Source organism: Nerophis lumbriciformis, linkage group LG10 (assembly GCF_033978685.3).
Source record: "Nerophis lumbriciformis linkage group LG10, RoL_Nlum_v2.1, whole genome shotgun sequence".
In the NCBI taxonomy this organism is placed as follows: Eukaryota; Metazoa; Chordata; class Actinopteri; order Syngnathiformes; family Syngnathidae; genus Nerophis; species Nerophis lumbriciformis.
In genome coordinates this window covers 18057721-18078191 of record NC_084557.2, presented here as the reverse complement: position 1 = coordinate 18078191, position 20471 = coordinate 18057721, and the positions used below count along the sequence as shown (strand labels likewise).

At 38.9% G+C, this 20471-nt stretch overlaps 2 protein-coding genes across 4 annotated transcripts in view; one reads left to right on the top strand and one right to left on the bottom strand.

The window, feature by feature from the left end:
* ttc38 (tetratricopeptide repeat domain 38) overlaps positions 1 to 2552 on the top strand; it is a 69681-nt gene extending 67129 nt beyond the window's left edge. For both annotated transcript variants that reach the window (XM_061970150.1, XM_061970149.1), the window contains exon 15: positions 2020 to 2552. The gene's annotated coding sequence lies outside the window, so the exon portion shown is untranslated. The remainder of the gene's footprint in view (positions 1 to 2019) is intronic.
* The window catches only part of tspan33b (tetraspanin 33b), a 60708-nt gene that overhangs the window by 21026 nt on the left and 19211 nt on the right, over positions 1 to 20471 (bottom strand). Inside the window, exons 3-4 of one of the 2 annotated variants that reach the window (XM_061970152.1) lie at positions 10249 to 10376; positions 10020 to 10094 (exon numbers count right to left, since the gene is read on the bottom strand). In XM_061970152.1, the coding sequence (XP_061826136.1) occupies positions 10020 to 10094; positions 10249 to 10376 (203 nt within the window). The remainder of the gene's footprint in view (positions 1 to 10019; positions 10095 to 10248; positions 10377 to 20471) is intronic. The other variant, XM_072913919.1, reaches the window with a different exon arrangement.

Below are 20471 nucleotides of genomic sequence, written 5' to 3'. Positions count from 1 at the left end.
CTCCAATTCCATCTGTTTTCATGATCATCTATCATTATCATTCTAAGTGGTGAGTAGCTATGTATTTCATAATTCAAAATGTTTTTTTTTTTAATGTAAATAATATTATAGGGCGCGGTGTGCCATCAATAGGCATTTTTAAGGACCATTGTTCAATGTCCCTTATTTGTGGGGGGTGGACTCTACTGTAAATGACAAGTTATGTTATCAAAGATCTATTTACACTTTTATCCTCAATTGCAAGTTCCCTAAATTGTTCGGAATGTTCCACAGATCTTCCCCCGTCAGTTTACTTCTTGCCACGTGCTGCTGTGTGCTTGGGGACCCGACATCATCTCCCAATGTCATTAGTGGCAAAGTCTCCTTCAAGGGATGTGTTGAAACGGAGCATTTGGATGTGCTTTGAAGTGCCAGAGCATTTGAATCATTTAGCGAGGAAGAGGATGCTGGGAGGCTTGTTAAACTGCACTGTTTAGCAGCAGGCAGTCCAAGGGCTGGGCTGGGCAGGGGGCTGTTATAGGCACAGTTTGTAATTGAAGGTTTGGTGATCAAATATAAGATATTGTTAATGAGAGAATGAATAAGGATGCCAGCAGGTATGTTTTCATATTCCGGCTAATAACTCATATCTAACTACAGAAGCTGCAAACGAAAAAGCAGATAGTGTTCTGCCTCCCTTTGGGGTTTCATGCAATCAGCTTGTTTGAAGCTTAAAGACGAATGCCACATCACAGTCCATGTACAGTATATGATCTACTTAGTGTTGCCAACTGTGTCTCGTATCCAACCGAAATGGGACACATTTTGTCCCAAGGGCCTACAGTAGTACCTCATCCTCTACTTACAAGCTTAATCGGTTCTGTGATGACACTCTTAACCAGAAATACTTGTTTCTCAATTTAACGTCTCTAATTAAAATGAACTGGAATCAATTGGTGCTTGGACCCACAATGGCTTTTGAAAATAAAAACAAACTTTTCGATACGAAATATTGCATAAAAACAATACAACTGAACTACAGTAGTTATTTTAGGTAATGTATTAATAATGTAAAAGCCAAATTACATTAATTTATTTTCTTTTGTTATTTTACATGCCAAAAAAAGGGTCTCGTATGTATTTGTTTTACACCATAAAAAGTCTCAATCCAAAGCTTGCAAATAATTCAATTCAGTTAAGAGTCAAATCATATCGATCAATTAAAAATGGAAAATAACAAATGTAATACAGTTGTCCCTCGCCAAATCGTGCTACAAATCTTGCGGATTCACCATCCTGGATTAAAAGAAAGAAAACATTCCAAAGCAGCATCGGTCTAAAATCCCTCCTCGTCTTACAACTCACGCCAGCAAGTGAAAGCCGGCCTATGTTGATCCTTACCTGTCCTTTTATCCGGGTAGCCTCTCTTTTTCCTTTGTCTCCTCAGACAAAACTTTTTTGGTTGTTGTTGTTGTTGTTGTTTTGCAGCTTCGGCCATGATAGCAGTAATTCTAAATAAGAATTACAAAAATAATATAATAAAATAGACTTTCGTCTTTGTAATGAATGGGAAAAGGGGAAGTGACGTATGCCGTAAAGCAGGCAGGGATCCGGCCCCCTTACTCAAAGATGCTTAGTGCCAAGGAAAGTAATATAGACCCATTCAGGCCATGACAGAGGTGTTGAAGAGGTTAATTTAGCCTACTAATGTGTATTTATAAATGGTTGATTTATATAGGCTAGTAAGGTAAAGTTTTGTACCTGACAAGTTTCGGCTATCTTGCTTCTGCAGCCTTCATCAGAGGTGAAGCAAGATAGCCGAAACTTGTCAGGTACAAAACTTTACCTTATTAGCCTATATAAATCAACCATTTATAAACATGACAGAGGTGTCATTCAACTAGTTGTAAGTCGACGTATCATCCCTAAAGTTATGAAAATATTTTATGAATGTTGAACAGTTACTTAGTGCTGCTTTAATGACAACATCAATTTCTTTTGATTGCATAAAGTTGACCACTTGTTTCTCTGTTGAAGCAGAATCCCTTTCATCTGGTTCTCCTGTCGACTTCTCTAACATGGGATCGAGGATGGATGCGCAGCCCCTGCAATGATGATGTTATTTTGTCGTTTATACTGATCCGTCTCCTCCTTGATATTCTCTAAGTTGGTGTTATTTTGTAGCAACTGTTGCCGCAATGCTGCATTCTCCTCTTGCGGGACTTTCAATTCCTGCCTCGCTGCTGTTGTTGTCCCTTGTTGTAGGACTTTCACCTCATGTCTTACTGCTGTGGAGTCCTCCTGCAGGACTATCATCTCTTTTCTCACCGCTGTGGTTTCCTCTCTGAGAATCTTCACCTCCTTCCTGAACCTCTTCATGTCTTTAAGAAATGCCGTTCTCAAGTTGTATATTGTCAATTGTAGCGCACTGTTATCTGATTGTTCAGCCCTATAATCTGATCTTGCTGCTGCCTGGCAACCTTAATTATTCTTTCTTTGCAATACTTTGTAGAGCTGCAAAGTTATTTGTTCACAATGCAAGATGTAATAAAAATCTTTATGCCAATTACTAACAGGTGCCTTGGGATTTCAGTCCGTATTACGGAGACCTAATGTTTATCTTTTACAAGAAAGACCTAGCCTACCTCAGGACTATCAGATTCTTACCACTGTGATTCACTTTCAATCACACACTAAGAATGAGAGAAACCAATGTGTCTTAGGGTGGATATTGAGCTGAGAAAGAACCCCTGGAGTGCAAACAGGCTTGTTTTGATTCGCAAAAAGTTTTTCTTCGAATAATGTTTCTGCTCACGATGCGCTTCCCACAAGTCCTTCGGTCTAAAAAGTCGTGGGAACTATCAAAAAAAATTGACAAGCCAAACTGTACCCTTTTACCGACAGCTAACCTCTACACTTATAACAAGCACCAGGCGCTATGCAGTAGCTAAGGGTGACTCATTAGCGAAGGCGGCTTACTACACTGACTCTCTCACCCCTGCTGATAAACACGTACCCAGTGGAACCAGTGTGTATCCTATTAGAGTGTGGTCATCGTGCCAAGAAAAGACCCCTGAGGTTTGCACAGACTTTTTGATTAGGCAAATATGACATGGTCAATGAAGGCTTGTGTTCCGAGAGCAACGTTCTACTCGGGTTGCATTTACTTTAGTAGTTCTGACCAGGTGGAAACATTTTTACCACCTGAGATGTAACGTAAAGAATATAAATAATGAAAATATGTCACAGAGATCCTCTGATAGAATATAATTAATTTTGAGAATGAACGCGAGCACCTGTGTAAATATGTCATGTTTCATAGTAGGGCTGTACAGTATACCGGTATTAGTGTAGTACCGCGATACTAATTAATCATATTTGGTACTATATCGCCTCTGGAAAAGTACCGGCCCGCAACCTGTCATCGTCATGTTGTGTTATTGCTGGTTTACGAGCAGACGAGCATGTTCGGTAGCGTACAATCACAGAGTACTTACAAGCAGACACAGTGTGTAGACAGAAAAGGGAGAACGGACGCATTTTGGCTTAAAAACCAACGATAAAGGTGAAGTTATAACACTGAAACGCCCTCAGTAAGAGGTGCTTTAAGACATGGCTAGCTAGCTAGCGGCTAGCCAATCTGCAGTGTTTTAGCTACTTCTAAATCACTAATCCTCGCCTCCATGGCGACAAATAAAGTAAGTTTCTTACAAGTATCATCCCTGCAGGACAAGGAATAGCTAAACATGCTTCATTACACACCGTAGCTCACCGGCGTCAAAATGTAAACAAACGCCATTGGTGGATCTACACCTAACATCCACTGTAATGATATCAAGTACAGGCACGTATCTAGTCTAGTATTTTTTGGCATTACAACATCTTTCGTTTTAAAAAAATTCATATTATGTTTATAAACTCAGAAGATATGTCCCTGGACACATGAGGACTTTGAATATGACCAATGTATGATCCTGTAACGACTTGGTATCGGATTGATACCCAAATTTGTGGTATCATCCAAAACTAATGTAAAGTATCCAAACAACAGAAGAATAAATGATTATTACATTTTAACAGAAGTGTAGATAGAACATGTTAAGAGAAAGTAAGCAGATATTAACAGTAAATGAACAAGTAGATTAATAATTAATTTTCTACCACTTGCCCTTAATAATTTTGACAAAATAATAGAATGGAAAATGACACAATATGTTCCTGCATACATCAGCAGACTAATTAGGACCCTGTGTTCGCTTACTTACTACTAAAAGACAAGTTGTCTTGTATGTTCACTATTTTATTTAAGGACAAACTTGCAATAAGAAACATATGTGTAATGTACCATAATATTTTTTGTTAAAATAAAGCCAATAATGCAATTTTTTGTGGTCCCCTTTATTTAGAAAAGTATCGAAATAATTTTGGTACCGGTACCAAAATATATGTATCGGGACAACACTATTTCATAGTATACACCTGAGGCTGATCAACATGTACGAAATAAAATGTTTTCAAAATTTAAGTTGTGGAGCCTAAAAACAAATGTGCTCTATATATTTCTGTTCCTGGACTTACATTTAACTGTTATTTTTGGATGATTTTCAGTTAGCTTTTTGTTGGGTTTTGCCAACCATTTCCTGGTTTTGGTAGCCTGCGCTAACGTCATATCAGGTGTTTTGCTGCGTTGGTGGGGTTGGCCTTCTCACTTTTGTTCCAGTGAGTCCACCTGCATGTGGAACAAGATCTAAAGATCCCGAAAACTTGTTTTAAAACCCGTGGAGACCTGCTAACATTTTTTTCAGTGAAATAGTCAGCATATGATAACCCCAATAATTCTGACTGCATACTTATATTTCATGCCATATTACCACAAGATAGCATCAAGACAATGACCACAAGTGAACACATGCTGCGTAAAAAAGAACTATCATGTTAATAAAACACAAACGGCTCACTTCTCCTTTATTTTTGTCAACATAGCTAAACACTAATTGTAAAGTGAATTATATTTAGCATCTTTTCTCTAGTGACTCAAAGCGCTTTACATAGTGAAACCCAATATCTACATATTTTTCAGTTACATTTTAAACCGGTGTGGGTGGTGCTGGGAGAAGGTGGGTAAAGTGTCTTGCCCAAGGACACAACGGCAGTCACTTGGATAGCGTAAGCGGGGATTGAACTGTTTCGAGCTGTTTTAAATTAAGCAGGAAATATTTCTATGTAAGAAAATGTTTTATTTTATTGTATTATTTAGTTGTTCTGCACTAAAAACAATGATTGAACAACATTATGTTTAAGAAAAGTAGAAATAAAAAGAAAAGTGAAGCAAAACACACACACACACACTGCTAACGTTTACTTCTGATCAACAAAAATGTGTGAAACAAATCTTAATTGGGTTACTTCTACATCGTATTGTGAGTATTTAATATATTGAGTCCTATATTTATTCTTAGACTTAGACTGTATTGTATCGTGAGTTGACCATTGTTTTTACACACCTACTATCAACTAATTTAGAATCAGGACAACAGCTGAAAAATAACGCTGTCAATTTGTTTTCTACAATTCTCTCTCATGGTAATTTAATGGCATGCCTATAAAAGACAGCATTAAAAATTATTTAATGAGTTTGAGTTTCTATTTTACAGTGTCGGAGAGTCACTCTTGTTTGGTGTTTTTGGTTGATAATACTGAGTGGTTAATTTGTTTTCTGCAATGTTGTTGGAAAATGTTACTTGTGTCAAATAAAATGCATTATAGTTCTGTTCAGGGCTTAACTCTTCTCACTGGCCGCCATCAAGCTGCCATTAAGTGTCTTTTGTTGGTACAAAGAACATATTTCAGGTGAAACCAAGGACATATCAGACAACCTGATTTCAGACAGCAATTACAAAAATATTAGCAACATTTTTCACTGTCTTGCCTTCACTGCCAAGGAATCTAACCACAAAGTCTCCAGAAAAGGTCATCCGTGCACACTAAGACCGATTTTTTTTCAATTTAAATGAAGCGTTCCCCAACAATACGTCTGCCTACAAAATATCCCCTTACCCTTCTTCCATGCCCTGTTTTACCGCAGTTCATTAGGACTGCTCGTAACTTGCAGACTGTGTATTGGATGTTACAGAAGGTCAGCGCAGGAATCTATGAAAATACAAGCAGGAGAGAAAAGCCACAAGGAAACGAGCGCAATATTTCTGCACGACACTGCACAATAACCTTGGATGCAAATCAGATGAGGCAAATTTCATTCTGTCTGTCTTATTGAGAAACAGCGTGCCAGTCTGATTACCCTCTGCAGCGTGCAATATTACATTAATCCTTCTCTAAATGATACACTTTGTATGTAAAACCCCAACTACCTCAAGCACCCATTTATCATTACACAACATCAGTCCCAACATGGCTCCATAAAAAAAAAAAAAAAAAAAATATATATATATATATATATATATATATATATATATATTGAGCAAATGTATTTTGGGGGCCTCTGACTTGGAATTGTCCTAAAAGAAAGTGAGTAACGCACGGAAAGGACTATAAAGATACACTATATTGCCAAAAGTATAAACCCCATTTCCATAGGAGTTGGGAAATTGTGTTAGATGTAAATATAAACAGCATACAATGATTTGCAAATCCTTTTCAACCCATATTCAATTGAATGCACTACAAAGACAAGATATTTGATGTTCAAACTCATAAACTTTATTTATTTTTTGCAAATAATAATTAACTTAGAATTTCATGGCTGCAACACGTGCCAAAGTAATTGGGAAAGGGCATGTTCACCACTGTGTTACATGGCCTTTCCTTTTAACAGCAGCTTAAGTTGTTCAACAGTCCGGGGGTCTCCGTTGTGGTAGTTTAGGCTTCATAATGCGCCACACATTTTCAATGGGAGACACGTCTGGATTACAGGCAGGCCAGTCTAGTACCCGCACTCTTTTACTATGAAGCCACGTTGATGTAACACGTGGCTTGGCATAGTCTTGCTGAAATAAGCAGGGGCGTCCATGGTAACGTTGCTTGGATGGCAACATATGTTGCTCCAAAACCTGTATGTACCTTTCAGCATTAATGGCGCCTTCACAGATGTGCAAGTTACCCATGTCTTGGGCACTAATATACCCCCATACCATCACAGATGCTGGCTTTTCAACTTTGCGCCTATAACAATGCGGATGGTTCTTTTCCGCTTTGGTCCGGAGGACACGACGTCCACAGTTTCAAAAACAATTTGAAACGTGGACTCGTCAGACCACAGAACACTTTTCCACTTTGTACCAGTCCATCTTAGATGAGCTCAGGCCCAGCGAAGCCGACGGCGTTTCTGGGTGTTGTTGATAAACGGTTTTCGCCTTGCATAGGAGAGTTTCAACTTGCACTTACAGATGTAGCGACCAACTGTAGTTACTGAGAGTGGGTTTCTGAAGTGTTCCTGAGCCCATGTGGTGTTATCCTTTTCACACTGATGTCGCTTGTTGATGCAGTACAGCCTGAGGGATCGAAGGTCACGGGCTTAGCTGCTTACGTGCAGTGATTTCTCCAGATTCTCTGAACCCTTTGATGATATTACGGACCGTAGATGGTGAAATCCCTAAATTCCTTGCAATAGCTGGTTGAGAAAGGTTTTTCTTAAACTGTTCAACAATTTGCTCACGTATTTGTTGACAAAGTGGTGACCCTCGCCCCATCCTTGTTTGTGAATGACTGAGTATTTCATGGAATCTACTTTTATACCTAATCATGGCACCCACCTGTTCCCAGTTTGCCTGTTCACCTGTGGGATGTTCCAAATAAGTGTTTGATGAGCATTCCTCAACTTTATCAGTATTTATTGCCACCTTTCCCAACTTCTTTGTCACGTGTTGCTGGCATCAAATTCTAAAGTTAATGATTATTTGCAAAAAAAATTATGTTTATCAGTTTGAACATCAAATATGTTGTCTTTGTCGCATATTCAACTGAATATGGGTTGAAAATGATTTGCAAATCATTGTATTCCGTTTATGTTTACATCTAACACAATTTCCCAACTCATACGAAAACAGGGTTTGTATTTGGCCACCCATCATTTGGCCCAGCCACAGGTGTATAAAATCAAGCACTTAGGCATGGAGACTGTTTCTACAAACATTTGTGAAAGAATGGGCCGCTCTCAGGAGCTCAGTGATTTCCAGCGTGGAACTGTCGTAGGATGCCACCTGTGCAACAAATCCAGTCGTGAAATGTCCTCGCTCCTAAATATTACAAAGTCAACTGTCGGCTTTATTATAAAATAATGGAAGAGTTTGGGAACAACAACTCAGTCACGAAGTGGTAGGCCACGTAAACTGACAGAGAGGAGTCAGCGGATGCTGAAGCGCATAGTGCAAAGAGGTCGACGACTTTCTGCACAGTCAGTTGCTACAGAGCTCCAAACATCATGTGACCTTCCAATTAGCCCACGTACAGTACACAGAGAGCTTCATGGAATGGGTTTCCATGGCCGAGCAGCTGCATCTTAGCCATACATCACCAAGTCCAATGCAAAGCGTCAGATGCAGTGGTGTAAAGCACGTCACCACTGGACTCTAGAGCAGTGGAGACGCGTTTTCTGGAGTGATGAGTCACGCTTTTCCATCTGGCAATCTGATGGACGAATCTGGGTTTGGAGGTTGCCAGGAGAACGGTACATTTCGGACTGCTTTGTGCCTAGTGTGAAATTTGGTGGAGAAGGAATTATGGTGTGGGGTTCTTTTTCAGGAGTTGGGCTTGGCTCCTTAGTACCAGTGAAAGGAACTTTGAATGCTCCAGGATACCAAAACATTTTAGACAATTCCATGCTCCCAAACTTGTGGGAACCTTTTGCAGCGGGCCCATTCCTCATCCACCAGTGCACAAAGCAAGGTCCATAAATAAATGGATGACAGAGTCTGGTGTGGATGAACATGACTGGCCTGCACAGAGTCCTGACCAGAACCCAATAGAACACCTTTGGGATGAATTACAACGGAGACTAAGAGCCAGGCCTTCTCGACCAACATCAGTGTGTGACCTCACCAATGCGCTTTTGGAAGAATGGTCGAACATTCCTATAAACACACTCCGCAACCTTGTGGAGAGCCTTCCCAGAAGAGTTGAAGCTGTAATAGCTGCAAAAGGTGGACTGACATCATATTGAACCCTATGGGTTAGGAATGGGATGGCACTTCAAGTTCATATGTGAGTCAAGGCAGGTGGCCAAATAACTTTAAATGGCAGCCAAATTCGAGGTCAGTTCAAAACATTTTTGCAGCAAATTCCTAAAAACACAAGAGTGCTCCAGTTGTATAGAGGAACTTGGACCAGTGTAAACACATGAGGCCCTTTTCCACTGCAGGAACATTTATAGTAAATTAAGTTCCTCCTGTGTTTCCACCAAAGACTAGCCTGGTAGACTTTTTTTAGTACGGTTCCTGGAATCTAATCGGCTGTGCTATCGAACGCTGATTGGTTGAACACAGTTGGGGGCAGTATATTAATACAATTTTGACAAACTTAATTTCGGTACGTGAAACTACGAGAAGCGAACAGACTCTTTTAAACGTATTTACAGTGGAATATGACGTATGAAGCCAGACGTGAAGCAAGGACCTCTGTTGCTTTGTTGGAGAAATGTGAATTAAAGGAGTCAGAATGGAATGAAGATAAATGGCATCAAATATTAACAATTTACTTTAAAATATTTTGTATTTTTAGTCAGTGGACAGAATGCCAATACTAACAAGCTAATGCTATACCCTATATGTCTGTGTTGTGGGCGTGAGATAAACACTGACATTTATTAATTATAGATTGTTATTTACAGATAAACAGTGACATTTATTATTTATATATTGTTATTTACAGATAAACCCTGACATTTATTATTTAAATATTGTTATTTACAGCTGAAATGGACCAAAAAAAAAAGGACCATAGTTGCTTTTGCCGAACTAAACCATAAGTTCAAATGCTTTGCATTATTGACTTCATGTTGTGGACAAATCACAATAAGAGACACGTACCTGGTCTGCGTAGAAAAACCCCAGAATCGCTATGGCTAGCTGGGTGAGGAAAACCAAAGTCAGACTGAAGGAGAACTGAAAGCAGAAAAGACGAATGTGACAAAACAAAACTGACGGATTTGTCAATACAGAGGAGATGAAAGACCTCATCTAGGATTAAATTGAAGCTATCTGTATGAAACAGCAGCTATAGCGTCAATATTTGTGATGTGTCTGGTATGAATGTTACTGTTTTGAGGAGCCGAATGTTTTCTCGGAGGGCTCCAACACAGCCACAGAAAGTGATGAAGAACATGACCACCCCCACTACAATTAGGATGACAGCTGGGTCGATCAGGAACGTGTCCCGCACCGTGTCTGGCGAAAAGACAGAAACCGGATAGACCCTGGTTATAGACAGCAGCACTTTGTTATTTCCACACACTGCTCTCACTCGCTCTTTTTTTGCAAGCATGCACGCAGACCAATCTAGCTCTTTCTCTCTGTGCATGAGATTTGTTCAGGGTTAGCAAGGACAAGTGCAATCAGTGAAATTAATCCAGGTCAATACTTTTTTTTCCCCGCCTATCAAGTGCATATGAAATAGTATCATGAATGAATTATAAAAACTGCTGCAGGCAGTCAAGAGAAAAACATTACTGAGGCATCTCAGATTTTTACAATCTCATTCTTATTTGAAAGTTGTGAATTATATATTGTGGACCTCAGCTAACTTAACAAACTTCAATGCAACATATTAAAATGAAAGATGTATTGTCAAGTTCGCCACAATAATGTAGTACCTCAACCCATCCTTCAGTGTTGGCGTTAACACACTTATTGTGTCTTTCTACGCATTGAAAGCGACGTTTTGTTTACCGCATTTACCAAACTATAGAGTTGAGTTTACCCGCCTCAATGCTTTCAAGGAGTTGGAAGGGGTGAAACTGGTTTTAAATTGAAGATGTCATGAAATAGCAAATGTTATTGATCATATTGATTTTGAACACTATGTGCACATAAGAATGAAGGGCATTCTTACTCAACAGCCATACATGTCACACTAAGGGTGGCCGTATAAACAACGCCAACACTGTCATAAATATGTGCCATATTGTGAAACCATACTAAACAACAATGACAAACACATTTCGGGAGAATATTTGCACCGCAACACAACATAAACACAACAGAACAAATACCCAGAATTCCCTGCAGTACCAACTCTTCCGGGACACTAGACTATTTTATTTGGTACAGGGTGTAATTATAAGTGTGACCAGTAGATGGCAGTCAAACATAAGAGATAAGTCTCAAGTAAACAACACCAACATTTTAAATGTTCCATTGAAAATATAGAACAATACACACAGCGCTAAAAAATCTATTATCTAGTAAATGTTTTAGTGCCATTTCTAATATAAAGTAGTGTAAAGTTATAACTTATATCTGTCAGTAAACTCGCCATGAAAGCGCTAAAACATACCGGTGTAGTGAGTTTACGTTACTCACCCAAGGAACTTTAGTTATTACAGTTCCGTCCATCCATCCATCCATCCATCCATTTTCTAGCGCTTATCCGTTTCGGGGTGGCCGGGGTGCTGGAGCCTATCTCAGCTGCAATCGGGCGGAAGGCGGGGTACACCCTCATCGCAGGGCTAACACAGATAGACAAACAACATTCACACTCACACTCACATTCACACACTAGGGCCAATTTAGTGTTACCAATCAACCTATCCCCAGGTGCATGTCTTTGGAGGTGGGAGGAAGCCGGAGTACCCGGAGGGAACCCACGCAGTCACGCGGAGAACATGCAAACTCCACACAGAAAGATCCCGAGCGCAGGATCGAACCCAGGACCTTCGTAGTGTGAGGCAGATGCACTAAAGTTCCGGTCGGACGGCTTTTTTCACGGGACACATTTCCGGAGTGGTTGTTTCCAGATGAGGAGATGCTGCTCCGTTGTTGATTTGAGTAAAGTCTGAATGTCATTAAAACAGTTAGCGCCATCTTTTGACACTTCTTCCCCTCCCGTCCTTGCAAAGATGACGGGGAGAAGACGCTGCCGAAGGTGAGCCATGTAAATAAGACCGCCCACAAAACGGCGCATCCGGAATCGACTGTCAGAAAGCGACTTGAAGTTGATCTGTAAAACATCATCCGTGCAACATTGTGACCAAATAACCACCATTACATGTTTTGTAGACCACAAGGATGTGTTTTCAATTTAGAAAAAAATTATAATAATATGACTCCTTTAATGCGCTCTATAATCCGGTGCGCCTCATATATGAAAATAGATTAAAATAGACCATTCATCGTCGGTGCGCCCTAAGGTCCAGAAAATACGGTATATTTGCCGGGTCAAATTATTAAATATTTATTATTGGTCGACTTCAAAGTAATGCACTTTCCGGTAAAGTTCCTTAAAATTTGTTTCGACAAATGTTTTATCGATCACAAATACAGCATTTGTTTTCTTTTGTGTTATTTTTTTTAATGAATTAAGTAACGTTTATGACAACCTTTTTCCAAAACACAATATAGAATGTGAGATACAACAGCATCATGCATACATTTATCATTTGCTTTCAAAACGGTTACAAAAAAGTGGGACCCCATTTTTATGACTTGATGGGGTCCCTAGGACTCCATTTTGAAGGATCCTAGTGCCAACACTGCATCTATCCATCCATTTTTTACCGCTTGTCCCTTTCTGGGTCGCAGGGGGCTGGAGCCTATCTCAACCAATCAATTGATTCTGGAACTAAAAAGTGGTGTTGGCAGCTTTTTCACTGTAACATTTTTCAAAGCAAAAAAATACAACAAGAACTAAACCAGCAAGCTTATGTTACCATTAATGGTATAACAGAACACAATTTTGACAATTGTCTACATTTTTCAAAATAATACAGTTCGTGTAATAAAAAAAAAAATATGATTGATGTCACTCACCCGGTCACGTCCAAACGTACGCGCTGGTGTCCAAGAGAAGCAACGTACAATTTTCAGTCATGTTATGATAGAATAAACATTCAGTGACACCCGAAAGGGACAAGCGGTAGAAAAATGGATGGAGGAATGACAACTAACGCCAGCTGCCCAAATTGCTATAATTAGCTAACAACATTTAAAGCTAATGCGCATACGTCATTACGTAGAAGAAGCCGCGAGAGGGCGAGATATACTGTGTAAAATACATTGGAAAGGTGGCGCTCTCTAGGGACCTGTGTAAATATTGCGAACGGCTCCTTTAACTCAAATATAAATACATTAATATCAATTTAATAGGTACTTGGCCCCCAAAACAGCACAAATGTAACATGCTTTTGAAAAAATAAATGTTTTTGATCTGAAGTTTTGTATGAAAAACAATATTTAATTCTAACAACTACAGTAGTTTTATGAAGTACTGTAATAATAATGTAAGGTTCAAGGTTTTATTCGTCACATGCAGAGTACACCACGGTGAAATGCTTTTTTCCATGCTCTTCAGATATTGCGTACAGTGGGATCCAAACACTAGTTGCTGAATCTAATACAATAAATTTAAAAAATACAAAAAGTTGAATAGCTCTGATGTACATTAATTACAAGACAATAAGTTGCACAATAAGTGCCAGTAGTTATGGTAGAAGTATCAGTACAAGTAAAAGTACAGTAGTCACATACAGTACCAGTGCAATGTCAAATAGTATAACAGTATATACAGTATAGGAAGTAATACATATTAAGGTGTCTACAGTTATTTTGGCAGTTGAGCAGCATGTACCTTGGAGAGTGGACTTCTACGATATCTTTTTCTCGTTGCTTCTCCATCAAACATAGTCAGCTGCTTTTCCTTATTTTCATGGATAAATGTCAGCCATTTAGATATTTGAACATTCATGGCTGGTGCTGGACTCATTCCGCTTCAATATGGTGCAGACGAGCGGTGATTTCTCGTACTTCTTCGTCAAGTCGATTACACGCTACGTCATGTTTTTGATGATTTCGTTTTTTAATTCAGTATATATTGTCTGCTTCTTCGCAGCACTGTCCTTCACACTGCCCTTCTTTGCTTCCCATGGTTGGAAAACAAATGTATGTCCATCTCTAGCTATAAGCTAAGGCTAGCGAGTAGGACCAGTTGTTTTGGGCTAATCTTACACGGTTCACTGTAGGGTTGTACGGTACACCGGTATTAGTATAGTACCGCGATACTAATGCATCATATTCGGTACTATACCGCCTCTAAAAAGTACCGGTCCCCCACCCCGCCCCCCTTTTTTTAACGGGCATGACGGCGCGTCGTCATCACGTCGTGACATTGCGCTGAGTACTTACAAGCAGACACAGTGTGTAGACAGAAAAGAGAGAACGGACGCATTTTGGCCTAAAAACTAACGATAAAGGTGACGTTATAACACTGAAACGCCCTCAGGAAGAGGTGCTTTAAGACATGGCTAGCTAGCTATGAGCGAACATCCATCCGCAGTCTGCAGTGTTTTAGCTACTTCTAAATCACTAATCCTTGTCTCCATGGCGACAAATAAAGCAAGTTTCTTACAAGTATCATCTCTGCAGGACAAGGAATAGCTAAACATGCTTCACTACACACCGTAGCTCATCGGCGTCACAATGTAAACAAACGTCATTGGTGGATCTCCACCTGACATCCACTGTAATGATTTCAAGTAGAGAAGCGTATCTAGTCGATACTACTATGATTACATCGATACTTTTTAGCATCACAAAATCTTTTTTTTTTTTTTTTTTTTTCATCTATATTATGTTTATAAACTCTGGAAATACGTCTCTGGACATATGAAAACTTTGAATATGACCAATATATGATCCTGTAATGACTTGGTATCGGATCGATACCTGAATTTGTGGTATCATTCAAAACTAATGTAAAATATCAAACAACGGAAGAATAAGTGATTATTACATTTTAACAGAAGTGTAGATAGAACATGTTAAAAGAGAAAGTAAGCAGATATTAACAGTAAATGAACAAGTCGATTAATAATTCATTTTCTACCACTTGTCCTTAATAATGTTGACAAAATAATAGAATGATAAATCAATCAATCAATCAATCAAAGTTTATTTATATAGCCCTAAATCACGAGTGTCTAAAAGGGTTGCACAAGCCACAACGACATCCTCGGCTCAGATCCCACATCAGGGCATTTAATGACAAAATTGCAATTAGAAATATATGTTTAATGTACCATAAGATTTTTTGTTGAAATGAAGCCAATAATGCCATTTTTTGTGGTCCCCTTTATTTAGAAAAGTATCAAAAAGTATTGAAATACATTTTGGTACCGGTACCAAAATATTGGTATCAGGACAATCCTAGTTCACTGTGACATTTGCTACGCCAAGTAATGGCGGGGACGCTTGCAACTCAAATGTTTTGCCTGTAACTTAAATCATAACAATTAACAGAGAGACAGCTCTTATCTCAAAACACTCTTAAGTTGGTACACTCTTGAGTTGAGGTACCGCTGTACAAACTAAAAACATTTTAATACTGTGCCAAGGTTTGTTTATTAATTATGAATCACATTTACAAGGTGAAACTAATATACAGTTTATGAAAACTTTGAATTTTAAATCTTTGAAAATTTGGAGTTTTCACAAATGTAAGCCATGAAAAAGACCAAACAATAATGAATTAAATAGTGGTACCTCCAGTTTTTGTACAGGCCACTTTTTGTGTGATTCGACAAAAATGTTTGCCAAAACTTTGCCCTGTTTCCGTTTACAATGTCGGTTATTGTGCAGCCTAAAATTGCGTTTAACAAACTAGTCCGTTTGCCAACCTATCATTCTGCAAAATCAAGTGACACAGAATCCAACACGCTTTTTAAATGAGAGTGACGGCCAAATAATCACCCAGGTGCCAGGTGAGAAATATTATTGAATTCTAGAAAGAACATGTGACTGTGGCATTTGTTAACGGAGACTGAGGTACCACTGTAATTAGGGCTGCAACTCTCGATTATTTTAGTATCCAAGCAGTTCATGGTTTAGTTTGTTCGATTAATCGAGTAATTGGATAAAACACACACTTTATAGCCTCAATGCGCATTTTAGGGAAAATAGTTGAAATAAATTATTTTTATGCTTGCCATATTATTCATTCTTAAATCTATACTGACATTTCATTTTTAATATGTGTGCATAAATACAAATAAAAACTCCTTGCTGATTGCCACCACACATATCATTGCACCCACACACCACCACTCTCATGTGCGCTCCATTGCATATACAAGTGCATATATAAAGTTCTGGGGACACCATGTGGTCAATTATTTATTAGTTATTTTTTATTAGTTATCAATCAAAGCAACATAATATGAATCAAAGTGTTTTTTCTAATCAAATTAATCGATTAATCGTTACAGACCTAACTATAATTATAAAAAACAGAAGACCATGAATCATCTAACTAAAAATGTACATCAGTAATGCAATAGAAAAAAATACTGCAGCCAAAATATGGACAAGTAAATCTGAGAATCCTCGCAGCAGATAGAGATCCTTGCTGCATATCTTAAAGTAAGTAATGTTCCGCGACAATTTCTCTCTAGGGACAAAAATTCAGTTTAGTTTCAGTTTATTTATTCATATAGCACATTTAAAAACAACCCCAGTTGGCCAAAGTGCTATACAGACATAAGAATTGATTTAACCTTCCTCTTGTGTTAGCTTTCTATTACCATCTCTTATGTTAACGGGTCGGTTTTGACCCATGTTTTAAATCAGCTGTAAAATACACTAAAAACAATTATCTATCATCCAATTTGTTTCTCATCTCTTGGTTACCTTGTTAGGCTTCCTTATCCATGAAAATATTGGTTTTAATATTTTATATTTTAATATTCTCAAGAGAATCGTATAAATAAATAAAAGGTTGTGGTGTTACCTGACTATTACTGAGGAGTATTAGAACACATCTCCAAATAAATGTGTTTTATTTATTTTTTCATTTGAATAATTTTAACTAAAGTAACATCTATGGTGTTACGGGTCAATTTCGACCCATATATATTTACTTCAAGAAAAAGGCTAAAAAGTATTTTTTTCAGCAACAGAACTTTAAGACAAACACAAAATGAAAAGCAGAACAAGTCATAACACAAAATATAGATTTGCAAGGTCAAACAAACAACAGCAAATCAAGTTAAGTTGAGTTAAAGTTAAAGTAGCAATGATTGTCACACACACACTAGGTGTGGTGAAATTTGTCCTCTGCATTTGACCCATCCCCTTGTTCACCCCCTGGGAGATGAGGGGAGCAGTGGGCAGCAGCGGTGCCACGCCCGGGAATCATTTTTGGTGATTTAACCCCCAATTTAACCCCCAGACCTACTCAGTGGCCTAGTGGTTAGAGTGTCCGCCCTGAGATGGGTAGGTTGTGAGTTCAAACCCCGGCCGAGTCATACCAAAGACTATAAAAATGGGAGCCATTACCTCCCTGCTTGGCACTCAGCATCAAGGGTTGGAATTGGGGGTTGAATCACCAAAAATGATTCCCAGGCGCGGCCACCGCTGCTGCCCACTGCTCCCCTCACCTCCCAGGGGGTGATCAAGGGTGATGGGTCAAATGCAGAGAATAATTTCGCCACACCTAGTGTGTGTGTGACAATCATTGGTACTTTAATTCCAAGCCTTGATGCTGAGTGCCAAGCAGGGAGGTAATAGCTCCCATTTGTATAGTCTTTGGTATGACCTCCTCATCAGACTCATCAGATGTGTCTGTGTCTTCTGGATGATACTCCTCTTCAGAAACCTGTTTATCCGTATCACTATGCTGCTCTGTGTCCTCTCCCTCATTTTCACCAAAAATATTATCCAGAATTTCTCTCACTGTAAATCTTTTTTTCATTTTTGCATGCTGCAAATTGGAGATGTGCACTCTGCAAGTCACCAACTCTATACTGAATTGACCTCACATGCCCGTCTTTGTTTGTTTTTTGGACTGGATAACAAGGTAAAATGAGAATCCCCTAAAGCTCACATGATTGGGAGAGGAGCTGGCTGTCAGTGTGTTCAGTTTTGGCTCTAATTATTGCTTTATAATCTTATTTTTATAACTGGGTCGAAACCGACCCTAACAACACCAAGGTCATAATTTCAACCAGAACATTTTGTAATTTAGTGAAAAAAACAAAAACTGTTTTATTTTGTTGAAATAGAGGTTCATGACAAAGTAAAAAAGCCTTGATGCAAAAAAATAAATTTATGTGGTTCCTTTATGCATTTAAAAACTAAAACGGGTCGATACCGACCCTAACACAAGACGAAGGTTAAAAAAAAATTGTGCAAGCAGTGTCACATGTACTTTTTAACGTGGTAGTATGAATTAAATAGTACAATAGTAATTATACCTTAAAAGAAGTGCAAAGATATCAGATAAAAATACTAAAATACAAAAAAAAAAAAAAAGTATAAAAGAAGAAATAAACAACAAAGATATCTTGCCTAAATGGATTTGAATGGTAGGAAGTAAAACATTGTTTTTAGCCGAGAAATTGGCTAAGGGACTGGGAAGATCTAATCGCGGATGGATGTTCCACAGTCTAGGGCCTGCCACTGAAAAGGCTCGATCCCCTCTGGTTTTGAGCTTGGTTCTCGGCACAGCCAGGAGGAGCTGGTCTGAAGACCTCAGGGTCCTGCAGGGGGAGTAAGGCTGCAGCAACTCAATTAGATAGGGCGGGGCTGCTTAAATACAATAAGTACAATTTTAAATTGGACTCTAAATGTAACTGGAGTCAAAGAGGAGAGGCTAGTACAGGGTTATGTGCTCGCATCTTTTAGTTCTGGTCAAAAGCCTAGCAGCAGCATTCTGCACGCGCTGCAGTTGCTGGAGAGAACCCGGGTCCAGTCCTGCAGGCAAAGAATTACAGTAATCCAGGCGTGACGTCACAAACGCATGGGTACCTCTTTCAAAGTCAGCCTGTGGAGGTTACTGTTTTATTTTGCAAGAAGTCGTCGCTAAAAGAAGCTAGAATTAACGACGGAGCTCATTTGTTTGTCCAGCTTAAGCAAGCGTAAAACTAAAACTAAATCTTAAATCTAAATCTAAATGTGAGCGCTAAATCACTCGCCAAGTGTGAAGATAAATATTTATAGGATGTCAATATTCTACCAATCCGATGCATATCTGCCTCTCAGTGCAGACACTCCTACACTTTTCTTAATGTGGAAAAAGGAAACATGACGGATGCTTAATGACAAATAATGTCAGAAAAGTTGCATTTAAAAAGAAATGGTAGCTCCAAACGTGTGAGTGTTCATAGCAGAGGTGGGACCAAGTCATTGCTTTGCAAGTCACAAGTAAGTCTCAAGTCTTTGCCCTCAAGTCCGAGTCAAGTCCCGAGTCAAGACAGAGCAAGTCCGAGTCAAGTCCAAAGTCAAGACTGGAAAGTCTCAAGTCAAGTCCCAAGTCCTGCATTTTGAGTTTCGAGTCCTTTCAAGTCGTTTAACCACAGACTAATATATTTACACAGATTGTGTATGCTTTTAAAATGCTGTATTTACACATGAAAAACATAACAAATATATGAACATAACAATGAACAGAGTTGTACTTTTTAGATGTCAGGACCCTATGCAATATGTACACATATTCTTAATATAGTATACATTTTAACTGACCTTTATTTGACTATGTTTGTCTTTTTGTATGTGGCTAAAATACGCGGTGCTGCTGACCACCGTCTAACTTTACGTTACTGTGTGTGATACATTGACTAACGTAATGTTACTGTGTGTGATACATTGACTAACGTAATGTTACTGTGTGTGATACATTGACTAACGTAATGTTACTGTGTGTGATACATTGACTAACGTTACGTTACTGTGTGTGATACATTGACTAACGTTACGTTACTGTGTGTGATACATTGTCTAACGTAACGTTATGTGTAGGTACCTCATGCAACCCTGCTTAAAAAAAAATCACTTGACAAAAAGTATGAATAAGGTAGCAAACTGCAGTGGACGCAACAGATTGCCGTGTTTGCAATGACGTTGTAACCATAGACATCTTATAAGTAGACGCAGGTTGCTGTGACGTGAGCAATTTGGCCGCCATCTTGAAGTGGTGATGAGGAGCCGGCGAGCAGCCTAAACTGACAGTTGACAGGTAGAAAACAAAGATGCCGGGCTGGTGTTCAGCGTTTTCCTGCTCAAATGAGCGGACTGTTGAAAATAGGAATCGGGGGATTACTTTTCACAAGTAAGATTTAACATTAACGTACTATTGGTTGTATTTTATGAAAATAATATTACCACAGAGTTGAGAAGGATCAAAGATCTTCAATATTTGTATGTGAAAATCACAAATAAATCTTCTGGGGGAGGATGATGCCCCTACAGGGGTTTGGTTTACAAACTTTCTGCCCCACCTAAAACAAAATTCACCAGCCGCCACTGATTATGATGCATTCTCATTTTAGGCAA